This window comes from Orbicella faveolata, unplaced genomic scaffold (genome assembly GCF_042242905.1).
Source record: "Orbicella faveolata isolate gen_17 unplaced genomic scaffold, um_ofav_v1 contig_2, whole genome shotgun sequence".
Classification (NCBI taxonomy): domain Eukaryota; kingdom Metazoa; phylum Cnidaria; class Anthozoa; order Scleractinia; family Merulinidae; genus Orbicella; species Orbicella faveolata.
In genome coordinates, this window is record NW_028301547.1 from 31,448,429 (window position 1) to 31,473,120 (window position 24,692).

The 24,692-nt window shown below is 38.5% G+C and overlaps 1 protein-coding gene and 1 long non-coding RNA gene across 6 annotated transcripts in view; one reads left to right on the plus strand and one right to left on the minus strand.

The window, feature by feature from the left end:
- Positions 1–22,414, minus strand: part of LOC110051583 (atrial natriuretic peptide receptor 1-like) — a 46,157-nt gene extending 23,743 nt beyond the window's left edge. Inside the window, exons 1-3 of one of the 4 annotated variants that reach the window (XM_020757628.2) lie at positions 22,155–22,414; positions 6,498–6,582; positions 2,526–3,330 (exon numbers count right to left, since the gene is read on the minus strand). In XM_020757628.2, the coding sequence (XP_020613287.1) occupies positions 2,526–2,921 (396 nt within the window). In that variant the 5' untranslated portion in view covers positions 2,922–3,330; positions 6,498–6,582; positions 22,155–22,414. Of the gene's footprint in view, positions 1–2,525; positions 3,331–6,497; positions 6,583–15,092; positions 16,598–19,546; positions 19,816–22,154 lie in introns of those variants that run through there. The other 3 variants (XM_020757631.2, XM_020757629.2, XM_020757632.2) reach the window with 3 other exon arrangements.
- Positions 19,064–20,487, plus strand: LOC149112835 (uncharacterized). Of its 2 annotated transcripts, none has more exons than XR_016206991.1 (2): positions 19,064–19,286; positions 20,122–20,487. It is a non-coding gene; the product is annotated as an uncharacterized LOC149112835 (long non-coding RNA). The 2 variants fall into 2 exon arrangements; XR_016206992.1 differs by having other exon boundaries at positions 19,256–19,300.
- Positions 22,415–24,692: the final 2,278 nt, after the last annotated feature.

Below are 24,692 nucleotides of genomic sequence, written 5' to 3' on the forward strand. Positions count from 1 at the left end.
ATGATAGAACTCTCGTACTGACCAAACAGTTTGGTCGGGTGGATCAGAAAATAATGAGCTCTCGGTTATTTTACAGGCATGCATGCTCTTGGACCAAATGATATCCACTGATCAGTCAATAAGCTCATAATAAATCTAACCCAGACAATCACGTGAGAGGAATTGTAAATTATGTTTAATGGTGTCTGCGCTGAGCTTGCCTGTAACTGTCTTCTGCTGCCTTCCTCTGTCGACGAGATAAAGTGAATTATCATTCAATGCACTTTCCTTCCTTTTCATTGGCCGAAAGCCCACCACGTGACCTGCAAAGAACTGCCCAAAGGCCCTAGACTCTCTTTTTATCCGCCAAGGTTCAACCTCTAAAAAGGGCGGGAAGAAAGTAGAGTTTGGGGATTGGATTACGACGGCGACGACGACGGCAAAACTGTTAGAAAAACTATCAAGCATGGTGTACCTCGCTGGTTGTAACATACTCAGCTAATACCTACCAATGATGGTCTGCTCATGCGTAAAATCATAATAAGTGTTTTGCTGTAAATAGTCTTCTGCAAATAATATTCCACTCATGCGTAATTGTAATCGGGCTCTTGTGTGAAAAAAAGGCAGATCGCTTCCCTGGGCTGTCAGAGTGATTGAAATATGAAAACAAACTTGGTGATCGAACGATAAAACAATAATTGAACTCGTTTACAGCAAAGCATCTTGATTTGTCAGTGCCTTGCAGATCAATTATTTGCCTCAGGCTTCGGCTTCGGCAAATAATTGATCTGCTTGCCATTGACAAATCACGATATTTTGCTCAACCTCGTCAAATAACTGTTAAATATCTTTAAGAGTAACTCCCAACAGCCTGGAGACTGTTTTGTAGATTGCAATTTTCACTGGACTCAAGGTATTCATTGAAGATAATTTAACTCTTCTTGTGTTTCTTCATATAAGTGTGCTTGTTGTCTCATAGTTTATTACATTTTCGTTCCGGATCGACATGCTTAGCGCGCCTTTCTCCAAGCTTTAAGGCAGGAGAAAAAGATGACAACACACAAGGATATATTTAGCTGCAACATTAATAATTCAGCCTTCGTTGTTGTTTTCCGAAAAAAGGCCCGAAGCATAGTTTAATCTCTTCACTCCAACAGTGAATGGTTAAGCGGACAGGTGACAACAACCATGAGAGTAAATCAAATCTGTTGATGAACCGCGAAATTCTCAGAACTCATGTTAAAAATTAATTCATCGAGCTTAATTTCCCTGAAAGGGAACAAAGTTGTTTGGCTTCACTTAGTGCAGATAAAACCATTGTCATTCATACGTAATACACCCTATATGAAAGAAAAACTAATAACGGTATCTAAACTGAAATGAAGCTTGAAACAAATTGTGATTTTTCTGAACGTTTATGTAGGTCTTGGATTATAAATATAATATCAAACATGGTGTGAGCCCGTCGGAGGAAGTTTGACTACCGCCGGATAATGCAATTCATTAAATTTGTGTCGGAGGAGAAAAATAAACTTTACTTTGTTTTTCCTCTCCAGCCGCAAGTCTTCAATACTCAAAATATATTTAAGATATCCCCTTGACAGTTACAGTTCGAAAGCTAGCCCAGAACAGCAATTTTTTTCTCCCCTTTTCAGTGCGTTCTATATAAAAGCATCAAGCATTGCGGCACTTTCCATGTATTTATGAGACAGGAAAGAATAAAGAGCAAAGATTTATCGTGCTTTACACGACAACCAGTCTGCTGATGGTTGGAGATCTTTTCTTTTCTATGCCCTCCTGCCTTAAACACGTCCATGAATTTATAGTTTCATTCCTTTTATCAATTTAATTACCTTTACCTCATGTTCTAATTAACAACAGTGTCCGCTCCCACAACCTAAACAATTTCAGACTTCCTCTCGGCTTGATCCAAACTTAAATTTATGTAGTTGGAAAAAAAAAGAAAAAGAAAAAAGAAATTGCGGCAATGCTTAAATAACTAATAAGTGTACCATGGTGAATTTATAAGTGAAAACACTATATCAGAGAAAAGCTGAAAGGCTTGTCAATTTGGCACCCTGAGGTGACTTTCAACAATGATAGTTAGAAGCGTAAGAAAATAGTAAATTGCAAAGACAAGATAGGTAGACATAGCTTAGACATCTGCCAGGGAACTTTAATTAAATAAGAGATTTTTTTTCAGCAATGTTTTCTGGAGCCTAAAAATGGAGATTTTTGAGCTAGTCGCATAGTGTGCTTTCTGTAAAGACAGGTGTACCGGTTGAAAATGTTGTTCTGCGTTCTTTCGATTCCGGTACATGTGGCACGTCAGTGCTCCAGTAAAGCCGTGTGAAATACAGCATAACGTGCATTTATTAAAGGCCTGAAAGAGTTTATCTAAACAAACGTCAACGGAAAAAGTTGTTAAAGCTGGTCTTAACCAGCACTTCTTAATGGAAACTCGTGTTGAAATTGCTTGACAAAGACATGAATAAGCTTGGATATTGAAACACTACCAAACGTGTAAACAGAAAATGTGTACTTACGTAAGATATCATGGGTACATTGAAGGCGGCTGCATTTCTGGCCGACGTGTTGCAAGTACACCCTGGTCCAATGATTGCGGAGACTTTGGCTTCGTACATCTGATACATTAACGCTCGTATGGTTTTGCTCTCGTCCTCGCAATCAGTATTGTTCCAAATAAAAGAAATGTTATTCCCAGGCAAAAGGTTCTCTTGCCTGTTTATTTCGTCCATAGCGATGTTAATCGCGGAGGCGTAATAAAGTCCCTTCTGTAGGTAATATGCCTTGTACATGGGAATTAGCAGGCCTACAGTATAATCCGCTTCGGTGACAGACACCAATATAAGAAATACTAATGTGGAAACGATAAACGCAAGTGAAACGACGTACAAACGCGTAGTCCTTGAGCGAGGCATTGTAGTCTTTGGTTTGATAGATTTAAGGCACCAGGTTAAAAATGTGCTTTAAAACCGTGGAAAATTGGCTTTAAACGGAGGAAAGCGAGTTCCTATATTGCGGTCATTCATCTGCTCAGCGCGTCCTTGTCAATCCGGCGCTTGTTCGCACACTTCAAAGACTCTCCAATATCAGTTTACCGTCAATTCCCTGAGTTCCTCGTGGAGGTCAGAAAAAAAAGATCGTCTAGATGAACCAAGCGATCGGGATCCAGTTGTTTCAATCCTGTCGTTCGAAATCCCCGAAGCTAGTCGAGTGCTGCTTGTTTTACTATTGTGCTCTGCTTTTATTTTACTGCCTTGTAAACCAGCGCATAATGGTTTTTTCAGTGCACTCAAATCGAGCTACAAAAGCAATTTTCTGGAACTCCTGTAAATGGAAATGAATGACAAAGGAAAAAGCAGTTAGAAGGCTGAGTGGTGAAAAAGACTCAATACCTAACGGAATACAAACTTTCTTTCCAGACGGATTTAAATGCAGTTATGAAAATTGCATCCCGGAAAGAAAATTTACGATAGCCATCAACCACAGTGTGATGTTCGTGTTTGTGTACCTAACCAGAATATATTAAAAATGCGTTTAAGTGTAACAGTTAGGCAATCAAACTCAAACACTTGTGTCAATTATGACCATATATGGACTGTTGATGTTGCATTTTGACATTCGAAACAATTGCGTTTTGACTGGCTTGGCAATAAATGAACGGTCCGGGAGAGCGGTGTTTGTGCATGGTAAATAGATTCGTCAGAAACGTGACAGATAATTAAGGGCAAGAAAATAAAGACAATCTGTTTTGGAAAGAAGGAAAAAGAAAGTTGAAAGCTGAAAACAGGAAGTGTTAGAAGCTACCAGAACAACGGTTTGAAAACATATTAGGATTACATTTACTTCAGAAAAACTGTTCTCCGATCGGATGAAAGAGTAGCAGGGTGCCGATGATTTATGGCTTACACTGACCTTAATGCAATAAGAAAACCATTGTACAAACGTATCGGCACAGATCAAACGAACAATTAAAATATTGTTTTTGTGTCTCTATACTAGAATCGGAACAAAAGCAGTCCATATCCGAGGGTAAGAAATCTCAATGTTTTTATGATTCCGCTATATGCAGCGTGTATAAAATAGTTGTAACACGAAAACGAAGCGACAGAGCTTGAATACGAAAAATGACTAAAATATAATGTTCACAACTTTGAAGATTTTACCTAACCATTGAAGTACAAGACTAAACGGATCAGGAGTTAAGACACATTAAGCTATCTATAAAAAAATGTTAATCTTCCAGATATCAAAAATTTTTGCTCTTGCAAAGATAAGTGGACAAATTACAAAAAAAAAGGGCAAATGAAACAAGGCTGGCAAAATATTGTAGTCAAAAAAACAAACAAAGTGGCGAACTTCATTTTTTGTGGCATTTTTCAACAGCTGTTATTTATTATTTCGACATGCAAACTGCTTGTTGTTTCGCTATTTTTTGTTATTTAATTAGGAAGAAAATTCAATACACTATTTCCAAGGCAGCGTAGTCAGTATTCACTGAAATTAAATTTTTCAAATTAAATTTTTAAATGTACACTTCAGACGTAGAAGCAAATCAGACGGGATTTTACCATAGTGTTAATAGGATATACGACAGCAGATTTGTCAGCTGATAAAAACACTTGTGGATTAAGTACCGTTTTAGGTAGCTATTCAAGTTAATAAGGAACGGTAAAGAAATCAGTAACTACCGAATAATAAACGGTCTCGTCCACACTACGCCGAAGAAATGAGTGAGGCTGCCTCTAATTAAGGAGGAAGCCCAACTGCTAGTATAGCCAAAGATAACATTTCCGAAAATTAAAATTCTTCTTATATCTCAAAAACAACCTAGACTAGTTATCTTTGGGGCGGCCTGTTTTAGGCAGCATCCACACTACGGCGGAGAAATTTGAAAACGCAGCTTTATTTATACGATTTGGCCTGCCATCCACACTTGTAAACTACCGAACTTTTGTGTTACGTTTAATTCAACATTCAAATATAAGGGTACATTTTCCTTCCTTTCCCTCCAGCGTGCACAAGTGGAGAAATCGATAAAACATACCGTATCACACGACACTGAACGGATGAAAAGAAACAAACAGCACCAAATTCGACAAGGAGAAGCAAAGTCCTGGTTATTTTAATTGGAATTTCGTCAATTGATATTATAGAAAATGAATGCAGTTAGAACGCTACACTAGCTCCTATTCTAGTCATGAGTCCAGTGTATATCGTCCGTACCTGACCTAGTTCAAGCAGTTTTTCTTTTGCTTTCGAGTAAGGTTTAAACAATTCTAGTAGAGATCTCTAAAAAGATTGCTTAGTGCAATAAGTATGTTTTCATTTTCTCAAATAAACAAGTTAAGGCAGTTTCTAAATTTAGATACTCCTTACGTGTGCATCCGAAGAAATTACTTTAACAAAATGGCGACGACGAATCCACATTGTCCAGTTTTCAAACTCTTAGACCCTTTTGAAGAAAAGGATTCAAAACTGTACTTAGCGGGATACTGATAAGGTATTGAACTTTGAACAGTGAAAAAAGACCTTATTTTTTAATTCAATTTTTTTTTTCTTTCTGCAAACTTCTGCCCTCTATTTGACCGCCGTCAAATGTCCTGAAGTTTCTTGCACTGAATCGAGTGCAGCAAGAGATTATCAAGGTAAGAGCTTACTTTGATTATTTCTTGGGTGCAGCTGGCGGTAAGCAGGAAAGTGGAGGGAGGTCTGGGCCGGATAAAACCGAAACTCGGAAAGATCTAACGAGAATGACATGCCGAAGATGTAATTTTTCGCTACCACTTTGTTGCACAGATAATAGCCGTGCGTTTTGAAGTAAATTCTTGTCCATCTCTCGTCCACCGACTCTCCCCTCGTCCAGCGTCGTTCTTCTTTAAAATGCTTTTGTCTTTACCCGTACCGACGCATATTTCTCTCGCCATTTTGCTACATGTTCCTCTTCAAAATGACAGCTTAGAATGGTGTTATTTTGAGCAGGAGACCAAGTTAACTACAACCTATTTTGGTTAAACCTCACCTGTTTACGTTTGAAACCCTAGTGAAATTTTGGTACCTGATTGAATGAATGATTGGCATCACAAATACCAGCTTCTGAGAGTGACTGTAGCTGGTGGATTAGAAAGTGAGTATATTCTTCGCGCCTCCCAAGTTATAAACAGAAAACCTGCTTTCAAATGTAAATCGCTTACCCTTGCTTTAAAATAAAACATAGGCGACAGAAAAGAGCTATATATTAGAGATGTAATATAACTATCTTATCAAAGAGATAAGATGTCATTTTTTTACGACTGCACTTATATATCGCATATTTTTACAACCTGTCATGAACACGAGCAAGATATTATGAAATCGTCGTTGGTATAACTTGTTAAAAATTTCCACACGAAAAAAGAAGAAATTTTAAACAACGTGTGAATTATTTCAGGACCAAGCGTTCAAATAAATATCGGCAGAGATAATGCAAAAAAAAAAATATCAAGAATACTCACCAGCATCTTAATTTTGCTTTCTGTAGCTAGGAAGGTTTGAGATATGCACCTGCATATTATAAGACTTCCCGTACGTGTTGAAGACCTGACAGGTAATACAACAAAAATGTCAAAAACTCGCCAACGTTGATTGGCGTGAACATGATCATAGGAAATGGATGAGTTATAAAGTGGAAAGCAAATTGAGCGAACAAATGTTTTGTGATCAGTAAAAACAAACCTTTTCATTTTGTAGACGAAAGTCTACACTAAACTTGCATGGCTCAACTTTCAGTAAGCCCCAAGATTTTAAGTCGTTTTATTTAAAAGCAATCAAGCAAAAGGTAACAAGCATCGAATGATCCCTCCTGCTTTGCGTATCTGTACAAATGATTCTATTTGATCGGATATAATATTTTATGAGCGAAAAATTATTTTTGTTCCACTTAAATACGTATATCGCGTAACACCTGTAATGGTAAATAAACGTCAAACTCCTGTCCGGGTTGGACAGGCTGGTCTCAGTGAGCCATTGAAAGTTATTCGAGTTAATGCCGTCTGCCGGAAAACCACTCAAAACATTGAATCTATCAGTGTAGGATGTTTATATTGGACAATGGGGAGAAACTTACCGAGAGCAAGCTACCTCAAAGCGGGGGCAAGCTTGCAACTTTAAACGCTTTTTTAGCACAAGATTGATTACATTTTCCTCTAGTACTTTTAAAAGTTCGTCTTCGAACACCAGTCTTAATCACTAAAATAAACAGTGTCACCGGAACGTGGTCAACTAAAAACAGGAAATACACCTTCAATTGATGAAAAAGTGTTGATGACCTCTTACTAACGATTTACATTAATTTAACCCATCCACGGTTTGATTCCGTAGTTGATGAAAGTTGCTAAATATTACAAAAGTAATTTGTAAAAGAGTGTCATTCTCGGTTGTCATGAGATTTTTTTTTTTTGCGAAATTAAATATAACTATTATTGTGATTCATACCATGATTGTGACTAGAAATTGAAATAAAACAGACTCGATATAACTAGAAATGGAAATATGAACATGCAGATGAACATTTTTTAAACAATGACTGTTCAGCAATACATACATGAATAACCTAACAAAAACTGATCGACATCGACTTCTCCTACATTATCAATACATTGTTAAACGAACAGGTGAAGAGAATGAAGGAAATCATCCGCCAGGAAAATTATCTTCATGGACTGCAACATTATTATAAGAGGGGGGTTGAGGGAAATGTAGCGGAGGGGAAAAGTGGACTCCGCCAAAAGGACCTGGCGGGAAGGGTCATCGGAACTCCTGAAAGGTACCAGAATCTCTTTGTATTGTGGACGTGGGGCAAATCCATTTTCACTCCAAAGGGTAGTATTTCTAACTAAACAAATTAACGCTGACAATACTTCGACTCATTACACGACCATAACTATACAGAGGGGGAGGGGTCATTCCAGGGTTAAGACCCTAAGCGCTACAAATTAATCGACAAACTTCATCTTTATTTACCGAACTGTTCCACGATGCGATACGCATTCTGATTTGTGATCCGTGGTATAGACCGCTAGCGATTTATTTTGCCGATTTGTCAATTTGGAAAACACTATGTTCAAAAGAAAGACGTTGCTGGATGAAACCGCACCTTGCCTTCTAGATCATGATTTCGGAATCATCTTGAGAGAAATGGCTTAAAAATACACGAAGGCAAGGTTGTTGACACTGCTGCGGGCTGTCACTGAGAATAAATGGTTCTCTTGTTTTTCAGCGAAACTGGAAAAGAACGAACACGCTTCTGATCTCGTTCACTTTCTTACAGGATTATATAGATCGACCCTGTTCGTAAGCCTGCAGAATGGGAACTGGAACAATATTGTATCGATACGGCCCTCACGCTTCTTCAAATAACAGCCTTACACCAATTGCCTTCAAAATTAAAAAAAAAAATCAATTTCCTTGCCATTAAACTGTAAGTGGATTCAACCACTTTTCCGAGTCAATGAGCACTTTTCATTCCTTTGTATGTTGTACAGCGCAATATTATACAGCAACAATGAAATATTTATATGTTGACTTGGTGAAATTCTTTTCTTTGAGAAATGTCAAGTATTGTCACTGCATTTGAGACACAGACCACGGCTTGTGGGGACGACAGATCAACAAAGTTCTAGATTAACACGAATGTCCCACATTCAGATCCTCGCATTAGTTTTTAACATCAAACAACTTTGTCACCATTCCGCCAATACGGAGACTCTTAACGATTTTCCAGGACTCTACATTTGCATTTGCAGGAGATTGTTTACTAGTTAACATTTCCTTATTATCACGTTTTACAATTTCTTTACCCAAAAGCAGCTTTTATTTTCGCGATCTCCCTAGTTACCGTTGGTGGTGATTTGCCGAAACATCGCGCACAAAACCATAGTTTTTACCAAGGGTATTATGGCAACATTTATATCGTTACTAACTCGGTGACATTATGCAAATAAGTCACACATTTGAGCTGCACCAAATATTTGACCCATGTTTCAAACACCGAAGAGCTCGTTTTTATCTGCTTAAAAAATCCGATCGAAACAGATAGATACAGCTCGACGTCTCGTTCATTTGGGTGTGTTAATGTCATGTTCGTTTACACCGTGATTCAAACGTGATAATGCTATGACGTAACTAAGATGCTAATATTGCCTTTACTAAAATAACGAAATAAACCTGGTACGATACCGTCAGAAAGGATTGCATTATAGAGATTTGTTAGAATGAATATGATTACGCGAGAACTAGGAATTTTGTGATCAGAAAAACGGCATAAAAACGTGCAATACTTACTACGTGTAAGTAAATATAACTTCGAAGAGGATTTAACTGAAGAGACACTATCCCTCACTAGTTGGATATTCAAGCACAGTACTCCTCTTCCACCAAAAAATAATCACATCATTACAACGTTCAGACTTGCCCGACGAGAAAACACCTTTCGCTGGAACACTATACTGATTACCAAAAGTAATAATTTTCATCTGGTCTATTTAGCATCCGCATAACAAAGGCATATGACGGCCATTGTATGCGTTTTTTTAAATAAACTAAATATTAAAATAAATTAAACATGCACTGTAATTCATCAATGAATTATGAAAAATCGGTCTTGGAGGATTCACTGCTTCGAGTCATCTGAAAAACTGCGGACTGAGTATTTCTCACTTGATTTATTTTGTTCAATTTAAAGCTACGCCAAGGCAAAATATGTTAGTTTAGGCGTATGGAAATTCGCTTTTGTTAATCAGTTTTCGATAACACCTTAACAATTCGACAATTTCCGTAGCGAAACTGTAAAGTACTTACTTATTCATGTCAGAAAGCTGAAGTGAAAAAAAAAAATAATTAAAATTCCAAACGCGAGGGTCAAATGTCTAGGTTATTTGACATATGAATGACTGTGTCCTTCCAGCAAAACAAGATGGCAAAAATTATACACCATCAGATTTGTCGTTCAAATTGAACATAAATGACATTTATTTAAGTGATTTGCTTTCGAACGAAATCGTCAATTAGTTGTGATAAGCGATATATTTTAGCTTCTTAAGCCGAGTACGAGAAACGTCAGTCAAATTATTATACACTTTTCCCATGAAAGAATCGACAAACACAAGAGAAAATAAAAACGAACCGCCAAGAAAAAAAAAAGAAACGAAGAAACGAAATTCAACTGGAAAAGCGTAAGCCTTTGAGTTTCGCTGATCTTTCAAGTTTTCAAGCACGCTAGAACAAAAGGAAAAAAGCTGCACTACGAAGACTACTGACACAATGCTCTTACTCTCGATGGTTAAAACAGACTATGAACATTAAACAGCTTACTTACAGCTAAAACAGAATTCACCATGGGTTGACCAGGCAGATTATTCTAGAAAAAACGACCAAGGAGTGACTGATGCAGCAAAAAGCATGATATACTCACCGCTAAACAATTTTAGATTAAAACTTGCAGCTTGAAACGAAGCTTATATTTCAAGGAGCGCAATAAATGATTATTTCATATCTCACGCTGCTACTTTCAGGACTAAAAGAAAGGAAAAACAATACATAACGTTAATCTTTCTGTCTTTACCTCGAAACAAAAATTCTTTTTACCGATTTCGATACATTCTTTTGATGTCAATAAAGAGAATTTTGAAGTGCATCAACATAATCTCCGCTTTTGCCGGTCGATGTTTTTCACTCTTGCCCGCCTTCTCAAATCACCACAGGGAATTAAGGTTTCAAATTTTTCTTCTGGCAAAATTCGAAAACCAGTTATCTTCTAATCGATCGGGGAGGTGAAATCTCATCAACAATTTGAACTCGCCTTTATCTGAAAATATATAAGACGTTTTCTTATTTCAATAAAGATTATAAATCGGTTTGTTATTTTGAACAACTTTGATGTGATTGATATCTTTTTTTCCGTTGTTCTCAACAAATCAAGGAAACGTAAATCCCAAAATTAATAACTGAAAAGCTGAGTAGGGTGCTACTTGTAAAAATATACTCACAGCTTCTCCAGCGTTGGAAAATAGAAAAGCCGTACATGAGGTCTTCGCTGTTTGTTTAAAACCACACGCACAGTATTTGTCATTTCATTTTAGTTTATGTTTTCTTCCTGAGCTATTGTTTTTCTTTTTCATCGGGTTCTGAACAACCATCTGGTATCATGTTTTTTTCTTTTTATGTTGGCTTGCAGACAACTTATGATTATAAAATAATGACCGGTGCTTTCGTTCGAGAGCCGGTGCGACGTGGAATCGTGCTGTCTCTCATTACCATTGCAAGACGAAAATGTTTAATAAACATGGGTGGGTTAACTACTAACGGGTCAAAAGACGAGTTTACCATGTATCATACGGTAAACTAAATCAGCGTTTTGCCATTGCAACAACATCACTTTCTGCAAATGCAATGAATTCGACATGAGATTTGCAACCACTCATGCCATGTATAGACACTTTTATACTTACAGTTCACTCCTACGATTACCTACGGCGGGTGGAAAAATCGATTCAACAACAGGACAACTCGACCTCACCGAAACAAACACTTTTTTTCTGAGAAAAGAACATTTGTATTGAGTCCAGGGTTCTAGCAATGTCGCCATGGGTTGAGTATTAATTTTGTTTTGCTTCTAAAGCAGACAATAGCATTCATAAATGAATTGCTTATTGGCAATGTTCAAAAATACACCTAGATGTGAAATAGTATTTTGTTTGAAAAAAAAGTTGGTTAAAATGGTTATAATGAAAATCTAAAGTTGATGGTTTCTGCATCTCTTGTTACTAACCACGAGACTCAAAATACAACAGTGGGATGCTACTTTTATACGTTAATGATAGAAAAACCGAAAAATTTCCGTAGAAATGGAATATTTCCCTCTCTGTCTATTATCTGCCTGATAAACCGCGGTAAAAAAAAGAAGTCAAAGGAACACATTCAAATAACGAAAAGACGAATTATAAATATGTAAATAAACCGCCTTCGGATGACTATCGCAGACTAATCAAATGAAAAGCTAACGACCACAGTGACAATCAGTGAAGTTGCCTCTAATCAAGGTGGAAGCACAACTGCCCGTCTAGCCAATGAAAACATCTATGAAAATTAAATTCTTCTTATCTCAAAAACAAACTAAAATAGCTGCTTTATTAATCGTCTTGAGGCGGCCTGTTTTAGCCTTCAAGGACGAGAGCCACCACCAACAACAACGGTTAATTCTAACGTCGGCATGCAAGCAACTTTAGCCAACTCACGTCTATAGAACCCAACAGGAAAAACAAATGTAGACAGGAACAAACACCCGAACAGTAAAAGATAGGAAAACAAGTTACCGATCTTGACAAATTCCACACTGGCAGCCTCTAAGGCTATATCTTGCCGCGTTCTAATGAGAAAATAAAAGCAACAACCAGGTGGGAAGTGCGTAGGTTGTCTGTCTCACTGATAACGTAAAAAGGCTTGAGCCTCGTTACCGGAAAGAATTCACGACAAATGAATGACAAGCAATTAAGAAGAAAAACTCCCCCTTGCCTCTGCCGAAACACCTGCCTTTAACTTAAAAGGGGCAGGAAGTCTTTTTGCCAGAATTGGGTCTCTAATTTGTTACTGAACGTTCTTCCTGTGAAACTCCACTGAATGTACCAATGCTTCTTCTCAACAGTTAAAAAAAATAAAAGTGATTTTCTTAGCCTGGAAGAGAAATAAAGACTCTTATAAAGTATTGAGTGGAGGTTCGGTGGCCTCATGGCTAGCACGCAGGACTCCGGATCGGACGGTCCGGGTTCGTGCCCAGGGTAGTCGCTTCATGTTACTGAAACCGGAGATAAGCACCGGTCTGATGGGCCACTTGGCTCGTATGCAGACATATATATTATTTGCCGGCCGGGAGGTCGGTATTGGAAAAAAACTGTGCCCGAGGTCTGATCTTGAAGGTCCGTACTCAATATCGAGGACACTTTTACCCAATATGGACGACCATGGCTGGCAAATGACCTGTTAATTTTTTTCCCCTGGCGTGCGCGTTCGGGCACAAAAAGCGATAATGTTTGCAGAATTTATAGTCCTGATTTTACATGTGACACTGAGTTAACATTTTACGCTATTTTTACGCCATTTCTACGCTATTTTACGGAGTAACAAAAAGCTTGAAAAGTTGCTTAAGTTGGAAATTTCGGAACGGTCCGTACTCGGGATCCGGATGGGAAAATCTGGACCGTTGGAGCGCGCCATTTAACGACACCAATCAGAGGCAAGGATTTAGGATTCCAGACCGCTGAGAAGCTGGAGAAAAAGATAATTGACCTTACAAAGTGAGGTAGTGTTGAACTAGTTGTTTCTATCACATGCGAAAACGATGTAATATAAAAGAAACGACGAAATATGATGAAGCAGAAACCGGAAAAAAATACACATATTGCAGAAAATGAGGCAAAAAAACAGTCAAAGAAAAAAAAAGGAATGCCATTACGCCTGCGTAAGGGTAACACCTGCGACAAAACTGCGACAAGACAGAGGATAAAACACATCGCATTATTTCAAATTTCAGTGAATGCACTCGCTGTTGGTTAAAATGTTGTATTGCAGAAAATGCGGCAAGAAAACAGTCAAAGAAAAAAAACGAATGCCCTAGCGCCTGCGTAAGAGTGACACCTACGACAAAACTAAAGAGGATAAAACACATCGCATTTATTTTCAAATTTCAGTGAATGTATTCGCTGTAGCACCATCCTCCTTCGTCTGCGTTATTTGCAACAGACTGCCACTCCAGAGTGGGACTCTATAGCCACTCGAGACGATGCTCCGCATCGACATAACGCTATACCATCGTCTCCCGAGACGAACGGCTGCCGACGAATTCACTGTTGGTTAAAATGCTGTAACTCACTCAATTAAAAGGGTTAACTAACTATTTACTCAATATAACAAAACGTTCCAGAAAGAGCATCACAATTACTTGTAGCAGTTTTTTTTTAATAATATTGACTGCCGAACTTCAAAAGCGACGCGCCGCAAATTGGTAAACAGTGCAACCGGAGATTCGGTAAGACAACGTTCAAGTTACTTTGGTAGCGGACATTTTCCACTGTTCAGTCGCAGCTGCAAAATATTTTTCGGATCAAATCTGGCGACAGTAGGCAGTGGTAGATGTTTTCAGAATCATCTAACCTTTCTGCTACATCACGGCTCAAACATTGTCTTGCGACCGAGACAGAAAACCTCCTTCTCTGAACGTCTCCCTTGTAGTCTGCAAATTTAACAATTGTTCCGCGGAATCTTTTGTAAGGATATCGAGATGTCGTTGGAGAGAAAAAGAAAAATCGGAAAGCACCGAATGTTCGTATATTTTGTATTTTCATCCGTACAACTGTTGAGGTGGTTTTTCCTTGGTTTGTCCCATATAGTCGTATATGGGACTCGTATGTTTAAGTCGCGACCACAGTTCAGTATATTTCTGGACCGAAAAGGACCTGTCACTTAAATTCACCATTCAAACGCTAAATACCTTCATTAACATTGTCGCTTGGTAACAAGAAAAACTAAAATAAAAAATATGTTCAGTTTTACTCTGAATCAATTTTGCCCGTTGTGTCTTATTACATTCAACTTTATTGACCAACCTGCGATTAAAAGAAACTAGCTTGTAAATAAAGTCGTGACCAAATAACGTAGAGACAGGTTAAGCTAAAATAAATAATCAATTTCTATGCATAATTCCGTTTCGAATTAAATAAAAATTTCGAATGCGCTGACGCTCGCGCGGAAGGGCATAATAAACGTTGCTAGGCAAATACAAAGCAGCTGACGTATTTGAATTTCGACGGTTGACGTGAAACAGCAATATCATTATTGGAAAAGAGAGAGAGGGAGGGAGAGAGAATTTGGCCGTGGAAATTGCGCTGTTGAAATGGTTCCGACAGTCAAGTGCTGATTGCGAGAGAGGCCCAGCGCTAGCAATGCAAAGATAAGTTTCCAATCTCGCTATAGATGTCACATTTTCATCGCCTGCCAGGATCGTGCGTTTGCCTGTAAGGAACAATTATGCAAAATGAAGCCAGCAAACCTTATCATACCTTCTACAAATGTTTCCCGTTGAACGTAACCGAATAGTTGGATGGGATCTTCAGATCTGCCATGTGTTAAGTCTTTGTAGCTTGTTCATTTCTAGCCTTGACTGAACAACTATAAAGATTTTCAGCCTTGATGCTAACACTTAGGGGACTAACAGATGTTGTTTTCAAGCACGTCCTACCTAGCAGACATGCGCAGCTAAAAAATCGTCCAGCCGCATCACAAATTTACACATTCAGGGCAGCAAAAAATTTACACATACAGCTAAAAACAGGCAAACCGAAGCACCTGTCTCGGTAAACATTTGGAAGATGTTTTTTTAATTCAAGTTTCCGTAAGAGGCTCTGCATTAAGAAGAAAAATACAAATCAGTATGAATATAAGTTTTTTTTTTACTGATATTGACTCGGTAAGAACTCAGTTTAGTCTGGCTTCAGCCGTGATAACTATGTTAAAATTAAAACATAAAACCACATGACTATTACCTGTGGTATAAATTAATGATCCTGATGACATGGAAGGATATGAGTTCCATTGGAAAATATGTAATCATTCGCTATTAGCATGATTGTTTTAGTTTCTGAGCAATTGCTCGTCAAAACCATTCTCGGAGTGGCGGTAGTAATTGCAATACAAATTAGTAAATAACGGCTTAATGAAAAATCTGCGGCTTGTTTTGTTTTTTGTTTTTTGTTTTTTTTTTGGATCTGATCAGTTAGTGAAAACCGACAGTACAAAACAACAAATTAACCTAACACTTAGATGGGGCGATTTTTTAAAAGCGTACAAACTTGTCGATTGCGACTTTTGTATCGGGCGCACTCGCGCGATTATGAAAAAAATTGTACACAAATTTTCTCATAAAACATCGTCCGACGCTAGTATTATTGTCGGGTTTAAAAAAAATCCTACAACGTTTTTCGGAGCGAACGAGACAATCATTACCTTGTAATAGGCTGAAGTTAAACAAAATAATTTATGTAGACTCAGTTGTCGAATGCGACAAATAAAGCTGTATTGTTTACTAAACAACGACCCTTTAAATTGTCACGACGTATATTTTAGTTAACTTCTATTCTAATTTTACACTTATCCACGCAAACCTATAACCGATAATCAAGATTCAGTTTTTAATTTCTTTCACTCTTAGTTGCGCGGGAAACATTCCCACTTGTTCAAACCTGCTCTTTTAGACGCCTTTCAACTACCACGGGCATTAGATCAACGCTAATTCGCGTTATAAATTTACCCTTCACTGAGTTCTTCACTACTTCGAAATTTACCTCTACTCCTAATTTATGAACTACCCTTCTCCCTATAACCAATGGAGTTAACTAGTGCTCGCTGGTTATTACAGAAGCTATTACTGAATTGCTTTCTAAATCCCTTACTGGTTCTTTGGTGCCAAATTCACATATGAAGCTTCCTGTGTTGCCTGATAACATTACCTTACAATTCAATTAGGCAACTTCCTGTAATTTCGTTGCTAAAGCTAGAAAAGACTAACTAGTAAAACACTTCAACACAGAACCGAACGACTGACTGACTGACTGACTGACTGACTGACTGACTGACTGACAGACTGACTGACGGATTGCCGACTACTAATTGACGTTCCTTCAGTGAAGAATATCATTAAAGAACGAAGATTCAAAAGATCCCGGTTTGTAGCTAGAGCACCTCTCGTCTAGCAAGCATGGTGCGCTAATATTCCCCTACAAGGCCCTTACTACAAAATCCTCCACACACTTGACCTTCTTTCCCATTCCACCCTAGTACTCTCGGCTCGCTCCGCTCGTCAATTTTCTTTTGGTCCTTTACAAGTATTTTATTGTTTTCATTTATATTTTATGGTTGGCCGTTCGTTCGAAAATCATGGCAGGGTATATAGCGTGGGTTTTTCTGCCGCGTTAACTCATTTACCTACCTTACATATCGGTTTTAATCCTGTCCCTTGAAATTACAGCTATGCAATCTCAATTGACATTGGCAATTGATAAATTACAATATTCAGAGAGGAAACCACATCAGCCTTAACTGGTTTTCACGCGGGTCCTTTATCCTGGTCGAAATGACACCCTGGGGATTATGCAAATGACAGTATAAAAGAATTTACATGTGTGTTCCACCACATTCTACTCAACCCCGTCTAACTCGATGGCTATCATCGAAAAGCTCCCTCACGCTGTAGCAGTAGAAGCAATAGCAGCGTTGGTAAACCCTCCAGCGGAGTTGGCAGTTTATAACTCCTCAGGTGGCTTGGTTTAGAAGGGCAAATCTGTAAGTAGGATACTGCCCGTGTCAGTGCTTACCTGCGTGGCGAAAGTTTTTCTACTGTTAATGCTTGAGGGGTATGTTTGTGTGGTTAAATGTCAAACTGATATATGCCGGTGTGGCGAATTCATACTGATATGGCCTGTGCGGCTTGCCTGTGTGGTCGAATTGAACCGCTAATTACTACCTGTGCGGTTTGATTTGCCTGTGTGGCGAACTTTGTCTTCAAATTATTGCCTGCGAGGCTTGGCGGTCCCGGGTTATAGGCGTAAAATATAAGAAGATATTTGATATGAATTTTCTTAACGTAGCGAGTAAAAGATTGCTTCTAACACGAGAAAATAAAATTTACATCTTCAAACCACCGCGTGATTTATAATGACATAGACAAACGGACTGTTTGCACAAATAACTGTAAAAAAGCGACAAGTAAGGTCATCTCTATCTTCACTAGTGAGGATACTCGGGCCTTTGCATGAATTTTACAAGTGGTGTATTTTCCGGTAAAACACTCATGTCTACGTAATAAAATACAGTACTTATTTCCTCGGTGTCCCAAACAATGAAACCGCGGCCATGTTGGCATCCCAAACCAATCCGATGGGAGTTGAGCTCTTTTCTTATGTATTTACATGGCTGCTGGTCACGTGACTGAAAACGCTCCACACGGCAAACTTGTTCACAACGAAAAGAAGAATTGTGATTGGCTCTCTGAGCGATCCATAAACATACCAAATATTAAAGGACTAGACCAAAATTTCCACAATACGGACTTCGCCCTAGTTCAATAACGTCTATATCTACTTCTACGAATTTGAACGAATGTAATCAGCACATGACGCCTACATCTACATCTACATTTATTAAGTTGGTAAAATCATTAAGACATCGCACCAACTAAATTGTAAAAGTTGATTATAAAACGCCCATTCCCATATCACTTATTTCACGCTTGTATTTACTTTTCGAAGTGATGAATATGAGTAGAACAAAAACCGTAGTACTTTGAAATCTGATCATGTTGGTGAAAGAACTAACTAGAAGGTATTTCCTGTCAACAAACTGTGTTATAAGAATAACAATAATAATGGATGATAATACCAGTCATCTGTGTCTCGTGATAACTGCTGTCTGAAAATGTACTTAATTAACCGACTTTGATTTATCTTTGTCTTAAAATGTCACGCCAGAATCATTGACGCTCCGAGGTCGAGTATCATCCCATACTCATCCCTTCCCTTGGCACAAACAAAATACTCAAATCAACAAGGTCAAACAACAAGTTACGCATCCGTACCGTTACGCTTTTACCTTCTTTCATGACTAATGCCGTCTGTTTATACCGATGCGTGATTTCTCCGCCAGCCAGACCACTTACGAGTGGATCATTTATATCTATTTATAGTCACTGAGTGACTCCATAAAGATTTTTCACATTCTTACGTGTTTTCTTTTCAAGTAAAAGCCATTATAAATGTTTTCAAATTTCGTTCAATATCGTTAAATAATTAGTAGTATTTCACCAGCATTTAATTAAAATCGGCCGAGGACACGAAAGTAAGTACTGCTTCTCCAAAAACTAATAACATGCACACGGCCCTAAAATCGTATATTAAAATGCCTTGGGCGATATTTCAATGACTATTGGAAATCTCATCACTGTCACGCTCATAAAATCATAACAGAGGGGTTACTTAAAGACAATTAACTGCCAAAACAGTCCATTTCTTTACGTTATTTGTTTCGTGTTACTCGCTCGCCCTTTACGGCGATTCGTGTCCAATTCAGATCCATCATATTAGCTAAATGGAACACATACATATATTTCAATGTCATTTCCAAAAGCCTTTGTAACTTAACTCCGTGTGCTTCGAACATACCCAGACAGTGAGTCACTTGGAGTTTACTCGCTGATCCCTCAGGTTTGCAAATTGTAGTGAGTATAATACACCATGTGATAAGTTAAAACTTCAAATTCTTGAAAGCCACCTATTAGCCTTTAAGGCAGTGATAATCGACAATGTGGTTTGCATGGACAGTTAAGCAATATATACATATATTAGTGCTACAGAAGTTATATTCACATATGCGCATCGCGTTCATTGAGTTGTTGTAGCATTTAGAGTCAGTTAGCAACAAATAGCAAGAAAAACACATCCAGATATATAAAACAGAAACTTACTGTAGCAATGCCGAGAAGATCTATGTAGTAGTAGTAGTAGTAGTAGTAGTAGTATGACTTTTTGCTCTCCTATTCCACAGAAAACGGAATGCGTTCGACTCCGATTTGTGTTGCATTTGACTCGGAAATGACACAATCCAGACCACCAAGGGCGTGAACTAGAATTTACGGTCACAAATATCGCTAGTCTCGATTTCCGCCGCTTTCTCGAGTCCGATCTGCGTACCGAACAGCGGTTGGTAATCGAGTCTAAAATATCACCTAAACATCATTTGGGTGATGCATAATAGCCGAAGATTAATCGATGACCTCTATTCTCCACGCTTCCTCTTTCAAAAAATGCCGCGGGAGTCTTTGATAATCTCTTAACGAACCTTGCGTGTTGCTGAAGGTCTAAGATTAAACTGAGATTGTTTGAACGCCATTTGTTTTGTCAAATGATGACTGACCCTCGTGAAATGGTGCATGGTTTTCGAAAATTAGTTACCAGTTGAATAGCTTTTTTTTATATTTTTAATTTACCCATCTTTTACTCTCATAATTACTCATGTTCACTCCTCGGTCTTGTTTGACAGGATCGCTTATCAGCGGCTGCAATGGAGACTTCTTATCAGATTGAAAGGAGTTAGATGCTGAGGTTTCTCCGTAACCTGATCAAGATTTCGAGAGAAGTTTATTTATAACCCGCGACAAAACAGACCGTGACTAAGGGGGCACGCGAGGCGCCCGCGAGCAAGTTCGTATGTGTAAACGATGGCACCTTGATTTAACGAAGCACCAAGGGACTGAAAGGGGGCACAAACAAAACATTTGTTATATCGACCTATGACACTGGAAAACTGTGCAGGTTATACCTTTCTCTAGTTGCACATTTTATGCAGATCTATCAATGATAGTTCAGAATTCCTCTCTGTGCATATTACAAACCTTCTTAAGCCACACTGACAGTAAACTATACTGCATGTCGTAACATATATTGAAAATTGCTAAAGTAGATGCGCAATCAAAGAATTTTTCCAATGTAAAATGCTACTGTCCTTTGGTTTGCATCCGCTAAAGATGTGTCCTCCATTCAAGGAGACTGACTAACTAGTCTTGTTGACATTTACTCGTTATATTGGGCGATGTTTTGCGTTTGGGTTGTGTTCGTTATAACGACCATTCCGTTGTATCAAGGTCCGTTATAACGAAGTTCTCTTCCATACAACTCGAATGCAACTCGGTGTGCAGGTCAAGCTTTAATTCCAACTCGATATTTGTACGATTCTCGGCCCCACACAGCTTTTTACTCGTTCAGCCGCTGTTTGAATTACCTGTGACACCTTTGCCTTATCCTGTTTATCGATTATCAGTTGTTATTAAATACCATGCTGATACTGTAAACAAAGAAGGCGTAGCATATGGTGCGAAGGTCCCAACTGAAGCTTTTGGACCAAAAACAAGCACTGAACTCTGTAAAGATCAATCCCATACCAGTGTCCCCAGTATTTTGTACAGCGTATGTGTATACAAGATAGTCTAGCTTTTGTAATGTTAATGACGGTCATTATCGATATAAAAATATTTAGGATTAACAAATGTAAGCAAAGTCAAGGGATTCATAGGGTAAAATGACGTTAATTACAAACCGGGTGCGAGGGATAAACGGGCAATTTAGATATTTGCATTTTGTCGGGTTGTTTTTTAAGATTTTAACGTTGACTCGTTTCATTATCTGCGGTTTTATTTGCTGTTGAACACTAATCATTGAACAGTTCTTATCAGATGTCTGTTACATAATGGCAGTGGCAGATTGTAGTATCACGCAAACACAAAAAAATTGCAATTTATCTTCGTAGGAAATCAATAACTTTTTATGATGTGGGTCTTTTTTTTAATTCCTAAAGTTAAATTGTACCTTGCTACAGAAAAAAAAATATGCTGAAGCATTTAATATGCGGAACACGTTTCCATACCTTTGCGGGGGCTAGCCGATCATCCGACTGATGTCATCACCGATTGCCAAAATGGAAACGAACTTCGCTCAAAACAAATACTATCACTAAGCGAGGTTTATAGTGGATCAGGAAGGACTTACTGTGAATAAGGTTCCTGAGTAAACGATAAACAGCGTGCTTAACTATTCAAATAAAAAGGTTAACCGGGAACCGTAAAAAAGCGAATGCCGGTTTTATCTCAAGTTGTTAAAAGCGGCTTGTCAATCAATCGATTTCACACATCAGCCGCGCGAGCCAATGCCCGCCGCGCAAAGAAAGCAAGAAGTCACGGGGATTATGAAGGAAGCCGAAAGAGTGATATTATTATGTAAAACGGAACAAATTCATTTCGTGGAGTTTGTTTGGTTTTGTGGCCTACCCGATGGTGCAGGTGATACTGCGTTTATCTCTACAATCACACGTAACCATCTTGTTTTATGGTGGGTCATAACAACAAACAGAATAAAGCTGTACCTGTACTGACTGATACGAGTCCGAGATATTACTGAGCAATATCAACCCTTTAAGTCTACAATGTAGCGTCATGTACTGCTAGATGTTACAAGACAATCTCTTTACCTCTAATTAAGCTATTAACAAACAATCTCTAAAGCAAGACCTAGACTTCTAACCTCGTTGTGAACGTCTGATATCTGTTAGGTGAATACGGCAGCCTTCGTTTGGTGAATGATCGATGCTGCGCCTCTGTCGGAGCAAATCAATTGCTGTAGTTTAGAAGTTAGCCAAGATCCCCCTCCAGCAACAGAAAATGGATCGAAAAAAACAACCGGAATGATATCCAGGTCACACTTTATCACAATCGAATTTCGGTTCAGGAGGTTTATCCAACGTGCCCGCGGCCAACTATTAAATATTTTCTCAGCGTGGGTCCTGACATATGATAGATATAGCTAACTGCATTGATTCATGGGATAGCTGAAACAATATTGAAAAAAAATCAAAAATAATTCGGAAAGGAATGATGGCACTAATTGCCTACAAAACAGGCCCTTTCGCCTGTTGTGCTGTAGCCTACAGTGTAGCCTATAGTGAATAAATATTAAATCACTCACAACGTTGATAACAAACTCGCCAACCATCCGTATCAACGCGAACTCTTTGTAGTTACCAGACGTAATTAATCGATGAAATCGAGGGTGAAATCAATGACTTAGCAGTAAGCACTCGATGGGTAATCGGGTGATCAGTTGATTAGTCATTGATTATTGCTTGCAGATGATGGTCGATGATCAATGAGTAATTGATAAATAATCGATAGGCCACAAAAATTTTCAGTCATCGATCATTGCAGTTTGACTGCATCAAGTCGGCATTGAATAGATTCAGATTACCCATCGATGACATTGGTTAGTCATCGATATGATATCATGGCTACACAAACCATTACGAAATCGAAAATAAAGAAATAAAAGCAACGTCTACATGCCGTTTTGTTTGTTTGTTTGTTTGTTTGTTTGCTTGTTTGTTCAGTTTTTTTTTTTTTTCATAGATGGCCTATACGTTGTCATAGAGGAGAGACACGAGTCCAGTAACTAATCATTTGATTTTTCATTGATCACCGATCGATACTCACTGATGTCATGCCATCGATCATCGACTTTAGGGTAGTTACGTATTGTCTGATAAGTAATTTTAATTACTTATCAGACGATAGCTGTCGCTAGACTAGGTACAGACATGCGTACATATGTATGGCCGGTTTGGAATAAAATAGTTCTTTATCGAAATTTAGGTTAAATATCATATGACCTCAGCAGAGGGCTGGCTAGAAATTCTTGGGAATCCTCTACTCAATATGACTGTCAGTTGTTCAATTATACATAAACGCCATCTTTTCATTGTGATATCTGAGCGTCGTCAGCAGCCAGAAACAGCCTCATACAACTCACCCGGCTTATTTCATTTAAATTAAACCAAATTGATTGTAAGGCTGACACAAACATGACTCCTATAGCCATTACGTTATTTTTTACTTCGTTATACTTCTGGCTTTGACGAAGATCTCCATTTGGGATCGTTATTATGGAGGTATATCTATGACAAAATTCAATACTCAGTAATTGGTATCAAATCATCCAAATTGGACATGCATCAATCCAAAGCTGAATGGCAACAAGCCGATTCTACAAATAGTCATTACGCAAACAGGCATCACGCTAAACGGTATCAAGCAGAAAGACATCACGCTAAAAGGCATCACGCTGAAAAACATCACGCTAAAAGACATCACGCCTTAAAGGCATCACGCTAAGAGGCATCACGCGAAAAGGAATCACGCACACAGCCATTACGCACACAGACATCACGCTAAAAGGCATCACGTGAAAAGCTTTGGATTGATGCATGTGCAATTTGGATGATATGATATCAATTACTGAGTATTCAATTTTGTCGTAGATATACCTCCATAGGTTATGTTTAAACTTAAGGTGTCGTTGTGTCATATTTCTAGTAACGTGCGTGTATTAAACAAGGGTTCCGGCAACAGTCACGTCAGGCAGTTAAATTCTTCGTTGGGCGGTTTTAGGTATAAATTTATCTATTCATTTTCATTTTCAATCACTCAGTTTAATCAGTGAGCGCCACGAAGAATGCCGGGCCCGGGGATGCCGGGGAACAAGCAGTAGGTCCAGTAACGAGAGAAAATAAGTAGTTGATGGCAGGGCCAGACCCAACTGTTTCCGCGGTCTACGTCTAAGAGTTGCTAAGCAACCTATTACGCCATGATCTCGTGACTGTGCGAAACCTTCGATTCGTAGACGTACTAGCATGGGTGGCAAGCATTAAACGAGGGAGGGGAAGGCGGAGCGCGGCAGCACAGGCTACAGACGTACTCGAGGGACGTCTGCGAAACGACTCAGGCTTGCGCAGTAAAAAGTGGGAAACTTTAGCAGTGTTTCAATGACGACTTGACCGCACTTGTCTTCATCAATACAGTCATGGTAGACTCTGGTTTCCCATTTCAACATTCCAGACAAAGCTGTAATCCTTTTAAATAAAAAATGCGAAAGCCTGTCGGCCTATTATAAAAAAAGAAAATCATTAAAATACAATGTGAATCTTACTGAATCTTACCATGAAAAACGTTGAACAATAGTTAATAATGATAATAACACTGAGTGGAGTCCAGTTCGGTCTATAATCATACG